Genomic DNA, 18,758 nt, shown 5'->3' on the forward strand with positions numbered 1-18,758 from the left:
ACAACTGTACAATCATCAAACAATAAAAAAGAAACAAATCAAGCCTTGAAGTGTAAACTTTTGTTGAACTCTGTTATGAAGAGAATTTTAGTTCATTGAAAAAAGTGTGAAGTATATCTAGCACATTATAGTCAAGGTACACCCACAGGTTTCTGGTCAAACCCACAGGCCACAAAGCAGATCTTCCGTTTAGTCATAGTGCAAACTCTTAAAGTTGAACCGCTTCCTGTCGGTAAAAGCCGTCATCTGCAGAGAAAGTGAAAGAAAATCAGTCAAGGACAAATATTACCATTTAGTGGCCATTTGACCTTTGCCCGTAATTTTTTTTTAAACTGACCTATAATTAGAAAGACAAGGACACGTACCTGACTTGGATCTCTTGTAAAATATCTCTTTTCAATCACCTATCGCATAAAAAGTGACAACCATGTCAGAAATATAACACTAGTTATTTTTATTTTTCTGTTAAAATCATATGGACATTACCTTTAGACGTATCAAACATATTGGGTCATAGTGTATCATACACTTATACATTTTTAATGAGACCTCTTCACATTTGGAATCTTTAACACTCATTTCAAATAACACAGTATCTCTCACCTTGTCAAAAAAGCGGCTCAGTTTGACTGCATTTGAAGTGCCTGCAGCGAGGTACCGTGGGTTGGTGCAGTCCTGTGAAAACAAAACAACACTTCAGCCACAGACCACACACAGATGAGCTGCTCCTACAACACTACAAAAGAGAGCGGTATGACCTCTGACAATGTGCCTCAAAGTGGTTACACAAAAACTGTGCAATGAAGATTGTAACATGAACTATGTTCTGTTACTTATTGAAGAATTTCATTGAAGACCTGATCAATAGTTTACCATGCCTTGCTTATTGTTTGATATCTGCCTGACGGTTCAAACGGTTTAATCTAATTTACCAGTTTTAAGGAGCCCTGAGAGGTGACTCTGGTTGTGATAGAATTGAGTAAAACCCACCAGATTTATTTCTTCTGCGTCAAAGTCTTCAGAGAGGAAGGCTGTTCGAGTCAGAACCTCAGTGCGTTTGGTCTCTGGAATCTGGTCAAATTTAGTGCCTATCAAAAGCAAAGGCACTGGGTTTTCAGCAAATTGCTCCCTGTCATAGTCACTGTAAAGTAGATAGAAATATTCAGTCCAATAATTAAGTACTAAAACATTTACAAATGGTGAAGTTGGTTATAACAAAGGCATTCATTTTACATGTTCAGAAATATAATATGCACTAACCCATTTGAGACAATGACTCCAGTTGGCGAAGAATCTCTGTTAAGTGCTTCTAATGACCACCGGTAAAGATTTTGTGAAGATTTTTTATTCGTCAAATCATGCACCAATATAATACCTAAAGAAAAGATGTAGATACTGTAGTTACGCACAGTAAGTGAGAAGAAAAACATACTTGAAATAAGGTGCATACCATTAACTGAATTGTAGAAGACAGCCCTGGTGCTCTTGATGCTGCTTGCACAACCCACAGAGCCTCCAACATCCCACAGTTCAATGTAATAGGTTTTCTCTTCTGGTGTTCCCTCTTTATAGTCGTGTATCTGTGAGAGAAAGTGAGTATCAACATCTTCTTACAAACCCATAAAACAATGGAACAAATGGCACACTCGGTTAATACTTCCAAAAAATGGCATAAATTGGCAAGAAAGCTCTATGTTGGTACCAAAATAACTGATGCCATCCCTACAATAACCACAGCGGATGCTTCTGCATCTTGTAACTTTACAAAAGCAACACTTCTTAACAACCATTTTACGTCTAAAGGACAGAAGCCCAACTCTAATATCTTGTTCCCACCTCTACCACTCAGTACATCTAAAGTTCTCTCCAACGTCTATTTTGACCAAATAGACATTTTGAAGGCATTAGCTATGCTTGATCCCTCAAAATCCACTGGTCCAGATGGAATAACCAACTTGATTTTGAGAAACTGTCACGAAGCTTTAGTGACGTCTATTGACACCGGAGTTATGCCCCAAGCCTGGAAAACAGCACATGTGACACCGATTTACAAAAACAAGGGTAACAGGTCAGATTTGCAAAATTATCGACCAATTTCAATAACATCAAATGTGGGGAAGATACTAGAGTCGGTCATCAACAAAAAACTGTTGGAGTTTTTGTGCACAAACAACTTAATATCAGCTTCGCAATTTGGATTTCTACCACTCATTCCACCACTGATCAGTTGAGCTATCGCTACCACAAATGTCTATCACTAGTGGAGAAAAGATTCTCATGCTGTGCTATTTTTTTGGACTTGGCAGCTGCATTCGATTCCGTACCGCACCATGCAACAATTCAAAAACTTCCATCATATGGAATCCGTGGAAGTATCTTCGTTGGATTGTAAATTACATCACGGACAGACAGCAGGCTGTCAAAATCAACAATATTCTGTCAGAAATGTGTTCTGGCCACTCAGGCGTGCCTCAAGGAAGCACTCTGGCTCCCACTCTGTTTGTACTGTTCATGAATGTTTTTTCACATCTGATTCCTGGTGAAATCCAGTCATCAAACAAGCCTGAGACTGTAAACGATTGTCTGCTTTATGCTGACGACACTACAATGTTTGTTGCATCCCAACAGCTCCCTCTAATGGTAGAGAAAGTAAATGAAGATCTCCTGGACATTGCTCAGTGGGCTGAAACTTGGGGTATGCAATTTAATCCAAGCAAAACCAAAGCAATGTTTCTCTCCAAAATGCAAAATGCAAACATCGACATTAAATTCATGGGCTGTCCAGTCGAAATGGTTAATGAACATCTCCATCTAGGATTTTGGATTACAAACGACCTCAAATTTGACAAACGAGTGGACTACGCCTGCCGAAAGGCGGCATCTCAAAAGTTCCTCCTTCGTAGACTCTCCCTCTCTATTAATGACAAGAACAATCTATTAACAAGACTGTATAAATGTTATATTCTACCTCATTTTGAATATGCATCACCTGTCTGGGCCGCTTTAAATGTCACACAAACTAACCGCTTACTTAACTAACCAGTTACAGATGAGGACTATGAAGAACTCAAACTGGCTCCTTTAAAACACAGAAAAAACTTTGCAGTTATGTGCTATGGCTACAAGCTGTTTCGGGGATTACTTCCAAAGGCTCTCCTGTCCCTAAGTCCAACCATTAAAAGAACTCCTATTGAAACACGGAATAAAACACTTGTCCATCTGGGCATAGAGTTCCCCACGAGTCGAGCACTGGACCGATCCCCATTCCAATTTGCAACAAAGTTACTGAACAAAATTCCAGAACTGTGGGACTGTCCTACTTTGGACTGTTTTAAAAACAAATTATGGGACATTGATAAGAGGCTGATCTTTGATGTTATGTTTTAATATTCATGAACCCAGCCGTCAATGCCTTTGGGCACGACGTTTCTACTTAAAAGTTGTAATAAAAAAAAACAAAAAAAACCCCTCTAAGTTAGAGCTTTGGAAATGGCTGTGGTAACATTTAATAATAGACAAATTACAGAACTCTAAAGCGGTGGTATACCATCACAGTAAGGCAAGCATACTGACAGCAGTTTTAGTTTGTTATGTCCTCTTTTGTATTGAAACTTATATAGAATTATGTGATATAGAACATTATACCACTTACCCGTACGTCCACAGAGCAGCCAACTGTCCATGATGGATTTCCTAAGACCTGATTCTGACAAAGTAAATGAACTAAGGATGATTTCCCCACACCTGAAAGGCAGCAAATAGTTCAAAATTATTATCACTTTAACAATTATAAGATTATCGCAACATAAACTGGTGAACAAATCATATAATATCAATTCAGTGGTTAAACGTCCAAGGATGTCAAAGCATCTATATCAATAAAGATATTTGGGTGTTAGTTGCCATACATATATTTTGGCATTTTACGACAAGAGAAAGACATATTTCCTCACCAGAATCGCCTAAAACAAGCACTTTAACCCTGTCGAGAGAAGCCATTTTTTTTGTGACAGTGACGTTTACCGGAAGAAAACAATGAAAGCCCCGCCTTAAGCTCTTTTGTCATTGGGTGAAAAAGCAATCCATGTGACTACAATCTGTAATTTCATTGGTTTAAATTTAAATCAATCAAAAATACTTGTATTTGATTGGCTGTTAAATTGCAATTCCACTTTATCCATTCCGGGAGGTGGCGGTAATGCATTTAAAAGGTGTTTGCCAACCGCCATTAAACAACATTAGAAGAAGCAGAAGAAGAAGTCCACTTTTTTCTTCCGGGGTTTATTTCTGTAGCAGCAGCAGTAGCACGCTTAGCTCTGTGACTACTGGTTTATGAGTTAAAATCTACAATAATCAACGACCAGTGGTTCAGTATCTATGTACTTACGCGACCCAATAATCGCGGATCCAATCATAAATCAAATCTAAAATTATCTAAAAAAGAAATTGGCCATTGTCAACAAAACAGGTAAGTTGATCTAGCTAGTTTTAGATTTAGAGATAGCTTTAAATCTTTCTTCCATTGTTTTAAAGTACATTAAGTTGGTCCAGGCTGAGCTGTTGATAAGGGATTTTGCATTGCATTTTGAATCGCGGTATGTCACAAATGCTATTATCATAATGACACTTTCTATGCATCTGATTCCATTGCTGGCTAAGGTAATTTCACGAAAAATGTGTGAAATATATATAATTTACAACACAGATATATAATAACCGTATGCCATGTTTCTCATTGACCAGGATTTTGGAAGAAAATAATGATCTCCTCTAATTCCCTTCAAGTAACCACATGATATTTATTAAGAGTTTAGAATGAAAAAAACAGCGTTTAAATACTTTGTTATTTAGCACTTTTTGTTATTTTGTTATCTTTTTTATTGTTGTTTTCTCTGTTTTTTATTCACCTATGTCTGCAGAGCACTTTGGGATTTTCATCTGTGTATAGCGACACAAATAAACTTTACTTACTTACTTACTATAAGGGATTGTACAGTTAAAACAAGATTTCTGGGATTCCTGGCACATTACCTCACAATAAAATTACCTAATTTTAAAATTTGAAATACTGAAGTTATCTTTCACATAAAACATGCAATTCACTGTGTTAGATATATATATATAGAGAGAGACCCGGAAGCTAATTTGTTGTCCCAGTTATCCTTTTTAGTCCATGGATACAATGTTATCATGAAAATCCTCCACATTAGGGGGCCCTAATATGGGCAATATTCATAACAATACATCTTATCTGATTTTAATATTCCTTCATACCTGTTAAACTAAGCAAAATTTTCACCCTATGCAGAAAATGAATGAACCAGAGATGCTGACGGAGGTCCCTGCAGCGCTCAAGCGGCTGGCCAAGCAGGTGGTCCGGGGTTTCTATGGGATGGAGCACGCCTTAGCCCTGGATGTGCTGATCCGAAACCCATGTGTACGAGAGGAGGACATGTTGGAGCTGCTCAAGTTCGACCGCAAACAACTAAGATCTGTTCTCAATACCCTCAAAGGAGACAAGTTTGTCAAGTGCCGCATGAGAGTGGAAACAGCCCCTGATGGCAAAACTACACGACACAACTACTACTTCATCAACTACATGTAAGCATCATTTTGAGGAAATTACAATGGAAATAATAATGGAATAATAGTCACTTTCATTTATAACTCCCGAATGCAGCGGGGTTTCACCTGATTAGGGCAATAAAACAACTTTCTTAGCCTGACCAGCCAAATTTCCATTTTGGTTAATCCTGACATCTTTACAAACAATTCAAAATCTAGAAACTACATCTGCCTTGTTTGTTTTTGTCTTGGGCAGAGTTCTGGTGAATGTGGTCAAGTATAAGCTGGACCACATGCGGCGGCGCATTGAAACAGATGAACGGGACTCCACGAACAGAGCGTCCTTCCGCTGCCCCTGCTGCTTCTCCACCTTCACAGACCTCGAGGCCAATCAGCTGTTTGACCCCATGACAGGTAAGATGCAAAACATAATCACTTTCTTCTTTAGTGTGTGACTAAAAAGACATCACACTGTAAACCACATCGCTTTGTTCACATTAAATCTCCAGCTGGTGTTGATCGATTAAGTGAGGAAAACTGGTGCTAATATTTGTTGACCCTAGACACTCAATTTGAAACATAATGTGGTTAAAATGAAAATAATAAGTGTGCATGTTCTCTATTGACTAATGTTGCCAGCCATCTGCTAACTGGGATACTTCCGGCTATTGGATAACAAATTCCGACCTCTAAGTATTCCAACTTAATAAATCTGCATGTAAACAGCACGGCTAATGTTATAACAGTTGTCTAATCATATACTATTCTTATCTGTGCGTTTCTTCACACCAGATTTAGTTCAAAACATGCTTAATAACTTGATATTGAACTGGCGGTGATCAATAACAAAGGTTCACATCACTAAAGCAGTGTTGAAGTTCAAGTTTTATCATTCAGATATACTTTTGAGGCTTTATAACTCGCATCTGAAGTTGGACCACTCTGATTTTCCAGGTTTGCTGTTGTAATTACGACTTCAAGCGCTGTGTCCAAGTAGTCCAGAAGCGTACCAGTTGCGTAGAAGAATGCATTCCTATGAAAGCTTTGTAAAGTTGTCATAAAATAATGCTTTGAATGTGAATTTGATACATTTCAATATACTTTTCTGTTTTAGTTATTTCCAGTTGTATATAAGGATGTTTTTATTATTTCACCAATTCATTACCTTGTCCCTTCTGACAACTTAAAATAACACCTTTTTCATCTGTCAGTGTACAAAGCCAGACTCGCTAATGTCTGCCCATTTGAAGTAGCTCTGTTGCTAGGATACAGTACGGGTCTCTTGCCAGAAAGACTTTTGTCCACATTTGATGACACTAACCTTTTGCCAAATAATCCATCTGACTCATAATAACTTTTGCTCCTGCTAATCATAAGCAGTACTGCACAGTTGATTGAAGAGAAGTAATAACTAGCTGGCGAAGGCCTGCCTTGGCTGTTGACCACTCACTGCAGCATTTCCCGCAGATTTCTTCTGTGACGTTAGTAGCATGAAGAATAGAATTAAATTATACAAGCATTCCATTCATTATGGGTATTTTGTATACCTCTTAAATCATGTGTCTGTAAGTTGGAGATCACAAGCACATCTCCATGGAGATGTTGCTGCTTTGCGTTACAGCAGGGTAGTCCAAACCTTTTTCACTGAGGGCCGCATATTGACATGTATACAGCATGGAGGGCCATAGATCCATGATCAGTGCAGTTCAAACATTCAGCTGGGTGTGTCAAAGAGAGGTTTAAACTGTTCCCCACACCTTTGTTTAGGCTTGGAGTAGCTCTGTCTCACAATAAAAGTTACTTTTTGAGGCTTTAATTGTGTGTACCATATCTGGTGATTTGTGCCAATAAATCAAGGAGCCTGAGGGCCATCAAAAATTGCTCTAAGGGCCACATTTGGCCCCTGGGCCTTTGGACATGCCTGCTTTACAGGTAGCAAACATAAAGTTTAAATGCATTACGTCCTTTCCAAATGTATTTAGATAATCTAATGCAGATATGCATTGTCAGAATAGAAGGACATTTGCTATTGTTTCTTTTTTGAGGTTTTCTGAGAGTTTGGTTATTCTTGTGACACACAATGTATGACCGGTAATGTTTGTGAGTGTGGCTTTAAATGTTTGCGATAATTGTTGAATCAAAGTTTGTAGGTCTTATGCGCTTAAATCATTTCACTCTAAACAAAACCTTCATTATTTCAGGTCTGAGTAATAAAATCAAATAATACATTTCATAAGTCAGTGCCACGTTTTGGAACGTTATGACATCATCTGCATCTTGATAATATGTAAGAACAAATAGCTCGTTGTTTGATTATGGATGAGGAAATGACTCTGAGGGGCGACCGTAGCCTCCTCCATTAGTGGAAACATCACACTGTAGACGGATGCAGTAAAGTTAATGCGAGGTACAGACACAGTGTATATCCACCTTCCTGGCACAGTTTTGGAGAAGTCAGCATCTTCCTGGCATTTACCATCCAACTCCAATGCCAAATCCTCCACACTCCTCTCCAGTTTCCACGTATCTCAGCTCATATCAAATCCTGCTTGAACCGCAGTAATTGAGCACTATAGTGAGCTCATTGTCACAACGCTACCGGAAATATGTCCTGGAAATTTTGATGCACAAGTTGACAATCAATAAAAACTATGCATATTTTATTATTGTCAAGTCGTTAGTGGCGCCATACATTGTTCAGCGCTGCATGCAGTTAATATTCCATGTCTGTGTTTGTTCTTTCTGTAAACACTAGATGGCAGCGTACAAAAAATTATGCCTGGGTTTGTTGTGAGTAATGTGTTGTCAGCTTTGCAAACCACTTCATTGCTAGAGTAGTTGTGCTATAGGGCTGCTCAGTGCACGTTATTGCTAATCACAATTTGGGTGAATTTGTCATTGTTTTATTACATTCTCCCATTGGGCTGTAAAATTTGGAAAAATATCTAACTGCGATTTCTCGACATGTCTTTACAGTTTTTACAGTTCAGTGTGCTTATTTTAAACATTCCCAGGAGCATTGAAGACCAAAATATGAATGGCGAAGAATCACATGCTTTTCAGAACATGTTTGTAGAGGTCTAGACCAGTGGTTCTCAACTGTTGTAGCGTGAACACTAGCCTATGAAAACAAAATATTGTATTTTCCCACAAATTACTACAAGATAATTGCTAAATTCACCATGTAGTGCCAAGTTATAAAACCAGCAACAATGACTTTCTCTCGATTATGGCTAAAGATTAGCTGGTTTTCGTTCTATGTTTATATTTTACAGCAATTTTGTTTTCTTTTGATGAGTTTTGAGTTGAATTTGTTTAAATATACTTCATTAGGTCTCAGTCAGTATGACATGTATAGGAGACAATGAAGACGAATATTTTGTTACTCAATTCCCATAAAATCAGTTGCGATTTCATAGGCGAATATCGTGATAATGTCGGTAATCGCATTTATTTTTGCGAAGATAATCGTGACTCTAAATTTCATTATCGTTCCATCCCTACTCAATTTTTATTCTTTTTCAGTAGATCAATATTACATGCAGCAACCTCCCTCTCTCTCAGTACAGCTGCATTTGTGGTTTCTGTGCTCCACATTGTTTTACTGGATACTTTTGTACGTCTTTGCTGTGTTTTTGTAGGGATAGGTGGATTTTTTTTACTGCAAAGAGTCCATAATGATCCTGAAGAAAGCAGATTTTTAAAAGTAAACAATTAGCTTATCAACTAGACCCGTTTGAGACCTACAAACTTACTGAGGCACTGAAGAGGCACCAAGAGCCCCCCACACCTACAGTGGAGGCTTCACAGTGGTGGCACGCTCAGTTGCCACCACTGTGGGAAAATGATATTTGTGGTTATATTGCCTAAAATAAATAGATAATAACATCTCATGCTATTAACAAACTTTTTCCATAATTTCTTTTATTCTCTCAACCTAACCATTTACTCATACAGCACCTTCCTTCCCTTGGTTCTGTGCTAATACTGGACCAGTTCCCATTATTTAGCTAAAATCAGCAGAAGCAGCTGTCCTCAAATGCCCTCTATGTATTAACGCGAAGGGTGTGCAATTTGTTATGCAGTCAGTAGCTGGACTCTGTGGAAAATGTAATGATATTTATAAAAAAAAATATCCATAGTGAAAAGTCATCAGCGTTGAAGCAAACTATAATTTCTTGTTACCCTCGGCCAAAAAAGCTTGCTGAGTCGTTTTCTTTAAGATAATTAAGAGGCAGAGATCCTTAAGCGGTGTTTTACAGCTTGTTCTGTTCCTCGGGGGCTGCATTGCTCTTTCCTGAGTTGCTGCTCAAAACTCAATTAATGCATATGAAACATGTGTTGTATGAAAAATGTGAAGTCTTGAGGTGAATGTTTAATAAGCCATACAAAAGGTCATAATGTCAGAACGAGACTGAAGGGAGAGCTTCAAGTTATTTTGTTGTGATTGCACAGATATTATGTTTTCTGTTTTGTTTTTTCAAATAAAGATGCAGTTCAAGCATTTTAAAAAGCCAAAGAAAGAGCATTAACATTTGAAAGAAAAATATGAAATCCTGAAGCTGCGTATCACTTAAATGTGAACATGTAATTCCTCATTTGAAAGTCACTAGGCTCCCTTTGCAGAATTCAGAAACTTTTGTGTGAACCAGCCTGCCAGTGGGAGGGTTCGAGGAATAGGACTTGGCAACCTTCAGTTTGAGGTTCATTCTGCTTTCTGATTGGTTGGATCTTAAGTAACTCTTACATACATCTAAAATGATTTTGTTATTGAGAATAAATCAATATATAGTTTTGTCTCAGTGTTACAAATATTGGATTTGAACCTTGACGGATGGAGTGTGAGATCGATAGACGGATCGGTGCGGTGTCGGCAGTGATGCGGTCGCTGTTGTGGTGAAAAGGGAGCTGAGACAGGGGCAAAGCTCTTGATTTACCGGTCGATCTACGTTGCTACCCTCACCTATGGTCATGAGATCTGGGTAATGACTGAAATGACAAGACTGCGGATACATGCGTTTCCTGTAGTTTTCTTGAAGTTTCCTTCACAGGGTTGCTGTGTGCTCGGAGTAGAGTCACTGCTCCTTCACGTCGAAAGTAGCCAGCTGAGGTGGCTCAGGCACCTGTTTCGGATGCTTCCTGGTCGCTTCCCTCAGGAGGTGTTCCAGGCATGTCCTATTGGGAAGAAGCCTCGTGGAAGACCCAGGACACGCTGGAGGGACTATGTCTCTGAGCTTGCCTGGTGTGCGTGGATCTCTGCTGAGATCTCTGGTGCCTCCGTGAACCGGCCCCGGATAAAGCGGAAGAAAATGGATGCATGGATGGATGGATGGATGGATGGATGGATGGATGGATGGATGGATGGATGGATAGATGGATGGACCTCAGATCTTGGGACATTTATAGGCCTTGTTGAAAAAAACATTAAAAAAACATACCCTACCTTTAATACAAGAATCACATTTCATGTCTATAAAGGTTTTTTGGTCTTTGTATTGAACACAAAACAACTCCATGTGTATCAGACTCTATTCCTGCATAAATAATGCAGTCTTTGCGTTCTCCTCGAAAAATGTAATAGTTTGGAATGCAACAGTTTTTTTTCCTACATCACAAAAGCAATGGCACTGACGATTTGCAACTAAGAAACCTAAGCCTTTAAGAATCTGAATGTCCCTTACTTACAGGTACATTTCGCTGCACCTTCTGCCAAACGGAGGTGGAGGAGGATAATGCGGTCTGTCCCGACGCCAGGACACTTGTGGCCCGCTTCAATGAGCAGATCGAGCCCATCTATGCTCTGCTGCGGGAAACAGAGGACGTCAAGTTAGCTCCCGAGCTGCTGAATCCCACGCCAATGGAGATACCAATGCTTAAACAGAGGTAATTTTGTATGCAAATCTTACAGTGGCGTGGCCTTTATTAATTCATCTTTGAAAAATGATCATTAAGGACCTCACAATTTCATGTAAAAGGTGACACATTGTGCGATATATGCATGAACTTCATCAGCAAGGCATTATTTTTTATGACTAGGATTGGTTTCAAAGGATATCATTAATATTTTTTTGTGTTTCTTAGCCGGGAAAGGGCGGCTGCAGGAGGAAACGCAGGCCCACACCGCGAGGCCTGGGCAAACAAAGACTCATCCTACGCAGACATGTACACTCAGAACGTGGTCATCAGCAACGAACAGGACGAGCTGCAGCGGCAGGCTAACGAGGCCAAGGCTCCCAAAGAGAGGATCGTGTGGCTCGCCGAGAGCACAGTGCAGGGGGCGGACACCGAGCCGGACATCATCAAGAACCGTGAGTAAATGCAGGATTTTGTTGTAGCTTTTAGTAATGACTGAACACCGCACTATTTAACCAGATTGTGAGGAAATCATTTATTTTATTTAGAAGAAGAAGAAGAAGAAGATCTTTATTTATATAGCGCCTTTCACAGACATATAGTCACAAAGCGCTTTACATGAGACATGAGACATTCACTCCATACATACTCAGTGGTGGAAAGCTACGTTTGTAGCTTCAGTTTCCCCTGGGGGAGACTGTCAGAAGCGCTTTCGCGACTACACACGTCTGCGCCAACGGACCCTCTGACCACCACCATGCATTCACTCACACACATCATTCATCCTGACCTATTGTGCATGTTTTTAGTGGTAGGGGAAACCGGAGTACCCGGAGGAAACCTACGCAGACACGGGGAGAACATGCAAACTCCACACAGAAAGGCCCCGTCCCTGGTGGGAATCGAACCCGGACCTTCTAGCTGTGAAGCGAGAGCACTAACCGCTGCGCTACCGTGCCGCCCGTGCCATTTACTTGTAATGTGAGATTTCTTACACCATTTTACCGAGATGATGCTAAAACTTTTTAAAATTGATGGCACCACAATACATTGCCAGTTTATCATTATTGTAGTAGTAGTGGTAGTGGTCAAAAGCTCTTTCTATTGAGCTTATATTTAAATTGTGTCTTTGGTTTGTGTGAAAACTCCTAACCAGTGACATCAACTCCAATACTCCTTTTCCCATTACCTTTTGTTGACTTTTCTTGAATTTTTCCACAAACTCGAAAAGTTTTGCTCATCAATGTGGCCACTCGGGTCACAAAAGTGACCGAATGGTGTCTGAGGGTGTCATTTCTTCACCAAAGGACATCAGCAATCAGCCTGAACTTTCTCTGAGCCATAATTTGGAACAATCAGTGGTTGATTAGTGGCTGAGCGAGGATCGCGCATATACAGTAATCTTTCATGTGCAGATTACTCGTCGGCGATGTTCAGCACTTGACGGCTTGAGTGTTATTGTATGTCCTTCTTTTATTTTAATGAACTGGAAAGTTTCCTTCTAAACCATCCGGAAACTTGTTTTAAATGTTTAAATGTTGAACAAAGAAAGCATTTTTGCTATTTAACTTAAAAATGAAAAGTAATAGTCACAGTCAAAATATATCATGTTATTGCTACCTTTTGTTATGGAATTTGTTGTGAGTGCTATTTAACCTCTTAACCCCCACCTGAACTGAGCACATTAAAGCTACTTTTAAAGGTACTTTTACTTAACTTAAGTACATTTTATGATGAATACTTTTTACTTTTACTTCACTACATTTTAGAGCCTATATCTGTACTTTCTACTCCTCTACATTTTTAAATTGGGTTAAAAGTAAAAGTATTTTATTTTCAAAGTGACCTCTCTACAATGAACTGGTTATGTCCCAGTTTAGACTTGGTTTAGTGGTTTACTCCTTTAGACCTAGTTTGTTTTGAATGATTTAAAATCCTGCACCTTTACCTCTTAAACTCTTTTACTTTTACTTATAAAGTACATTTTACAATGCATACTTGTATACTTTTACTTCAGTAAAATTTTTATAGAATTAAACGGTGTAATGAAGCATGGCCATACCGCCTTTGCTATGCCCAATCCCGTCAGACCTTGGAAGCTAAGCAGGGAAGGGCCTGGTCGGTACTTGGATGGGAGACTGTTTAGTAACACCAGGAAGCCTGGCGAATGTAGTGAGTGAGTGAGTGGTTGGTGGTGGTCGGAGGGGCCGATGGCGCAGACTGGTTGCCTCGCTTCCGTCAGTCTACCAGGGCAGCTGTGGCTACAATAGTAGCTTACCACCACCGAGTATGGAGTGAACGAATAGTGCAATGTAAAGCGTCTTTGAGTGTCCAGAAAAGCGCTATATAAAACCAATGCATTATTATTATTATTATTATTATACCGTTGCGCTCCAATTGAGAAACTTTTAGATTTGGGTAAAGTTGAACTGGAGAAAGTGCACTCAAAGTGTGACAGATCATGCATAATAACTGCTCATAAACAGTTTTGGGCACCTCAACATTGGTATTTTATGTTTTCTAGCTTTAATCATGTCTGTTTTGAAAAGAAAATTCATGATGAAGAAGGAGTGTGTTGGTCAATTGTTTTAGAAATTCGTCATATCTCTCAACTGTGTTCAAACTTTATAATCCTGTATCGCATGTGTCATCCATACTACCTGAACTGACCTACTCACTGATTGATTATCTTTTCTGTCTTGTTTGCCACAGGTGGAGAGGCCATTCCCGGGTCTCAGGACGGCACGGCTGGTGGAGGAGCACAGGCCGATGAGAACGAGGAGGTGATGCGCGCCCTGCTCATCCACGAAAAGAGGAGCGGGGCCGCGACGGGAGGATCCGCCGCCACCACTGCCGCAACCAAGGGGCTGAGCGGGGCCAACGCCAGCGACTCTGAGAGCGACACGAGCGAATCGGACGACGAAATGCCCGCCGTCCCGCCCGCTGCTCCTCAGCGCCGCGTGGAGGAAGAGGACGATGAGGATGATGATTTTGAGGAGGTCGGGGCGCAGCACACGGTGATGGTGGGGGGGCGGCCGTATAAGTACAGCGAGGTCAGCGAGAGGCCTGAGCTGGTGGAGAAGATGTCGGCACAAGAGAAGGAGGCCTACATCGAAATGGGACAAAACCTATTCCAGGACATGTATTACTGAGTCCATGTGCAGTTGTGCCAAGGAAATATTGTATTATGCTGGTGAAAGCAGTATAAGAAGGTAAATAAGCCTGGTAAAGCCGGTAAATCTTTTTGTATTGTAAGTATTCTTTATTCTTCTATGGACCAAGCTCTGACAGTGTTTTACAAACGCAGTGCCTGTTTTATGATCTGGCCCAAGTATTTTTTTTAAAGGACTGACCAAAGGAAGCTGCTCATTGTGCACAGCTTAATATTGTACAATTCAGAAGAATGTTTGTTGTCATGATATTTACATTACTACACTATACTTTCTAGACAAATAAAAATGCATTGCAATAAATAAAGCGGTTATTGTAATGAAAATACAAAGGAGGAAATGTGTTTTTGTTTAGCCAAAGCCACTGAGTCTTTAATCATATGTAGATGCAGAAATGCAGAACACATACAGCGTCACATACGAAATATGGTAAACACTTAAGTATATATTTTATTATTGAAATGTTCAAATATTGTTGACTGGACTGAGTTGGTGAAATTGAGAGTGTTTCCATTCCATCTTCAGAAGCTTCTTCTCACTCTTGTATCCAAAATATAAGGCTGACAAAACAGAGAAGCTAGCGAGCATCACCAATTAGTTCTTCAGGTTATAAATCCACTCTCTTTTTCAGTACTGTCCTGTCCATCATCTTCGACACTTCGGACCCAAAGTAACAACATTTTGAGTGACTGCAGTATTTTAGAGGCAGTTGTGGTGAACAGACTGGGCTCATTCTACAGATTAGGGCATTGCTGGAACATGTACCGGGAGGAAAATACAACATTTACATTTTTTTAATCTCTGTACAGTCACTTTAATATAGAAGCTGCAGTTATGCATAAGACCTGAGGTGGCAGCAGTGAGTATAAAATTACCAACTTGCATCTCGTCCCTTTTAAAGCAGTACTAAGTAACTCTTCCCCCTAGAGGCCATGGGCGCAACTGCAGGTGTAGTAGCAAGTTACGATTTTTTAACTTATTAATTGTCTTGGAGAGTAAATACGAGGCTGACAGGAAAAGCGAAGGGAGAGAGGGTTACTGTGCATCCAATTATACAATGAAAATATTTTTTTTCACTCAAACTTGGCTGTAAATACTGTTTAAAGTGACGTTAGCCCGTAGTTAGCTTTGCCCGTTAGCATGTTAGCTCCTTCTTCGTGATTCCATTAGTGTGTATTGCTTTCTCCGGACCGGTGGCAGTCAAGTTGCAAACATGGTTTTCTGGCCAGAGACACCAGGGGGAGATGAAAGACCCTCCAATCATCCCATAAACACTTGTATTACCCCCACAGGGACTACGGAAAGGATTTATTAAGGTAAACAAGTTACTTAGTACTGCTTTAAGCGCATGAGGGCCACACCATAGGAGCTAATGTTCTGTCACCAAAACCACTTTTTTCATCTTAATTTTACCTCCGTTAGTAACAAAGCAACTGTAAAGTATCTGCATCATTGATTTTAGTGTCTGTAAAGATGAATATACACATATTGTAAAAGGTTTTTTTTTTAGGCATTGCTATGGTTACAGGCAACACTCCGACCTTGACCATTGTCATTTAATAGGGTCGGTTTCTATTGTGGAGCTGAAGGATTGCCTGCTATTTCCATTCTGAAGGAAAGGAAATAGCAGGCCAATACCACACATAGAAATTGTGGCAAAGATAAATTTCATTAACTTAAGATTGTGATGTCAATGAATTAAGTAGACAATCTGATCTTCGTTTTCCATACAGTACTTGGTGGCATGAACACTCATCACATTATTATTCAAATCTTGACTATGATTACAGGAATGCTTTAACCTATGATAATGCTGTGGGGACTGGGGGACGACTCACGAGTGACCCAAAGTATAATGTTTCTCATCAAATCAGGATGAACATTTTACATACAGTAAACCTTATATTTGCCTCCATAATAATAATAATAATAATCAAGAATCTGTGTGTATTACAGCTGCAAGGTGAAAATGTCAGACTCCTCGTGGGGGGTCATGAGCGGCGGGACGGCTCTGGGGTAGACCCTACAGACCCATGCGTCCCCTTTTAAGTGAGAGGATGGACACCTGTTGAGAGGCGCGTTCAAAGGTCAGGTGGGAGGCACGACCAAGCCTCATTAAAACTACCTCCACCAGACTCGGGGCGACTCAATTAACTAGCCAGATTCACACTGTGCCATTGATCTGCCATGGCAAGCCCGGCTGAGGGGAGAGAGGGCCAGGGGCGGAGTGAACAGCGCTCGGCGGGGCTCTCGAAAGCAGTTAAAAATTATGGGGCTTTGAAGAACGAGCTTGTTCTGTTTGTGTTAAAATGATATCACTATTAGTTGGGTATGTAGCATGCTCACTTAATGTTGAAAATGGTGCCCCAAAAGCACGCTGGGTTGCCCCAACTTTGCCCTAATATTTTGGTGGTGGAAGTGGTTAATGTGAAGGAAGAGGACACTGTATGATGTCTTCCATCTGGTAGGATTTTTGGTGAGACTGACTTGTTTTAAATGGCCTTTAGGGAATGGCAACTTTTTGAGTATCGATCTATACTAAATGCAGTATATATATAGATAGATATATAGATATAGATATAGATAGATAGAGATAGATGGATAGAGATAAATATAGATAGATATAGATAGAGAGATAGAGAGATAGAGATATAAATAGTATACCATATATAAACAGTATCTATCAATATGTCAATGTCAACTTATACAGTACATTAAACAAACATAAACAAACACAACAAACATAATAATGCTATTCAGCATAATAAATATAAGGTGCGGCCGCAATTATAGACACAAAGGTCGATTTACTTCATTGTTCTGAGCCAAACCACAAACAACAGAAGCCTATAGAACTGAGCCATCCACATCAGGTGAAAGGAAATGGTATTTTTTGTTCTGTTGTTTAAGTATACATTTAAACTTTATGTATTTTGTTTTACATTGACATGGTTAAATAGAAATATAATATTTAATGGTAAATGGTCTCAATTTATATAGCACTTTTATACAAAGGGCTTTACAGCAAGAAACCACACATCATTTCACATTCTCATTCATCCACCATTTATGCAGACACTGGAGGCAAGGTGGATTAGGTGTCTTGCCCAAGGATACAACGACAATGTGCACCTACAAGAGCTGGGATTTAGAAGTGCATATTGATCGAAATGCATTCACATAAATAAGCAGTATCGATAAAATGACACCAAAAATATTGGTATTGTATCGCTTTTAAAAAAAGGTCACATATGCACATGAGAGGGTCATGGGAAGCCCCCGTAAAGACTGTGTGAGGTTTGTGTGTGAAGATTACACGAGCACTGATTGATCCGAGGTGTCTTTGTCACTCTGCATCCAATAAAGAAGGAGATTAACGACTTAATCATCGACCTCTGTCTGCCTGCCACTCACATCTTACCCAGCACTGTACACAGCAAATCACAGCACTCGCACATCCAGTTTGTCCAAGAAGAGGCTTTAGGGAAGCAAAATCTAATAATGTTTTAGGACAAGAGCCAATTTGTCAATTCTGCTTTATTAGGTCTGTAAAAGTGCTGTACAAGCGAAAAGATTGTGGCTGCTTCGGTTGCAGCGTGAACTTGGAGGCCCAATTTTTGAAAGTGTAACTTATTTTTTTACATTTGTTAAATTGTAGATAAACAATTTGAGATTTTTATTTCGTGTTTGCAATTTATTTGGTATGTTTTGCTGCATGTATTGTACTTTCAACTTTCACTTTGGTTTTTCAATTCCATTCAACCGACTATCTACTAATAATGAATGATTAATGAATAAATGGCTTTAAAGGAAATAATGAATTTACCGATATTTTCATTGCGTTATTGAGCTTCTGTGACCAAGTCATTTTCCTTGTGGATTAATATAGTTTGTCTGAGAATAGCACTGCAGTTCGTTGCCAGAAACAATAAAGAAGTGTTTTTAATTGTTATTTTAGTGCAATAAAAATAGTAACTCACTCCAGCCGGGTGCATTTGTTTCTGTGTTTGCCCAGCTTTTAGATGCTGTTAACCTTTTCTGAGAGGCTCCACGTCCACTTTGACCAGCTGAGCTATTATTCAACTTATTTATTCATGAGTCGCACACTCCTCCTGCAGACAAGGACAGTGGCCCATCACAAGACTGTGTGTACGGCCTGCGAATTGTCTG

The 18,758-nt window shown here is 39.7% G+C and overlaps 2 protein-coding genes across 2 annotated transcripts; one reads left to right on the top strand and one right to left on the bottom strand.

The window, feature by feature from the left end:
- Positions 1 to 35: 35 nt before the first annotated feature.
- rabl3 (RAB, member of RAS oncogene family-like 3) lies at positions 36 to 4,038 on the bottom strand. The gene is made up of 8 exons (XM_079563505.1): positions 3,954 to 4,038; positions 3,653 to 3,744; positions 1,451 to 1,580; positions 1,261 to 1,375; positions 991 to 1,141; positions 604 to 675; positions 366 to 404; positions 36 to 246 (listed from the first exon to the last, which is right to left on the bottom strand). Exons 1-8 carry the CDS (start codon positions 3,997 to 3,999, stop codon positions 190 to 192), a joined length of 702 nt encoding a protein of 233 aa, XP_079419631.1. The 5' UTR covers positions 4,000 to 4,038; the 3' UTR covers positions 36 to 189.
- Positions 4,039 to 4,273: 235 nt separating this feature from the next.
- On the top strand, positions 4,274 to 14,614 carry gtf2e1 (general transcription factor IIE, polypeptide 1, alpha). Its single transcript, XM_079563454.1, has 6 exons — positions 4,274 to 4,468; positions 5,309 to 5,601; positions 5,822 to 5,979; positions 11,253 to 11,448; positions 11,647 to 11,873; positions 14,131 to 14,614. Exons 2-6 carry the CDS (start codon positions 5,312 to 5,314, stop codon positions 14,568 to 14,570), a joined length of 1,311 nt encoding a protein of 436 aa, XP_079419580.1. The 5' UTR covers positions 4,274 to 4,468; positions 5,309 to 5,311; the 3' UTR covers positions 14,571 to 14,614.
- Positions 14,615 to 18,758: the final 4,144 nt, after the last annotated feature.

Source organism: Gobius niger (assembly GCF_951799975.1).
Source record: "Gobius niger genome assembly, chromosome: 9".
NCBI classification, from domain to species: Eukaryota; Metazoa; Chordata; class Actinopteri; order Gobiiformes; family Gobiidae; genus Gobius; species Gobius niger.

What these genes read in the sequence shown, in the direction of transcription:
- rabl3 (XM_079563505.1), bottom strand. Translation starts at nt 3,999, where the DNA reads ATGGCTTCTCTCGACAGGGTTAAAGTGCTTGTTTTAGGCGATTCTG. An exon ending in GCTTGTTTTAGGCGATTCTG is followed by an intron (nt 3,745 to 3,953) that starts GTGAGGAAATAT and finishes GCTGCCTTTCAG; the next exon opens with GTGTGGGGAAATCATCCTTA. An exon ending in TGAGCCGCTTTTTTGACAAG is followed by an intron (nt 405 to 603) that starts GTGAGAGATACT and finishes TTTATGCGATAG; the next exon opens with GTGATTGAAAAGAGATATTT.
- gtf2e1 (XM_079563454.1), top strand. Translation starts at nt 5,312, where the DNA reads ATGAATGAACCAGAGATGCTGACGGAGGTCCCTGCAGCGCTCAAGCGG. An exon ending in TACTACTTCATCAACTACAT is followed by an intron (nt 5,602 to 5,821) that starts GTAAGCATCATT and finishes TGTCTTGGGCAG; the next exon opens with AGTTCTGGTGAATGTGGTCA. An exon ending in GCCGGACATCATCAAGAACC is followed by an intron (nt 11,874 to 14,130) that starts GTGAGTAAATGC and finishes TGTTTGCCACAG; the next exon opens with GTGGAGAGGCCATTCCCGGG.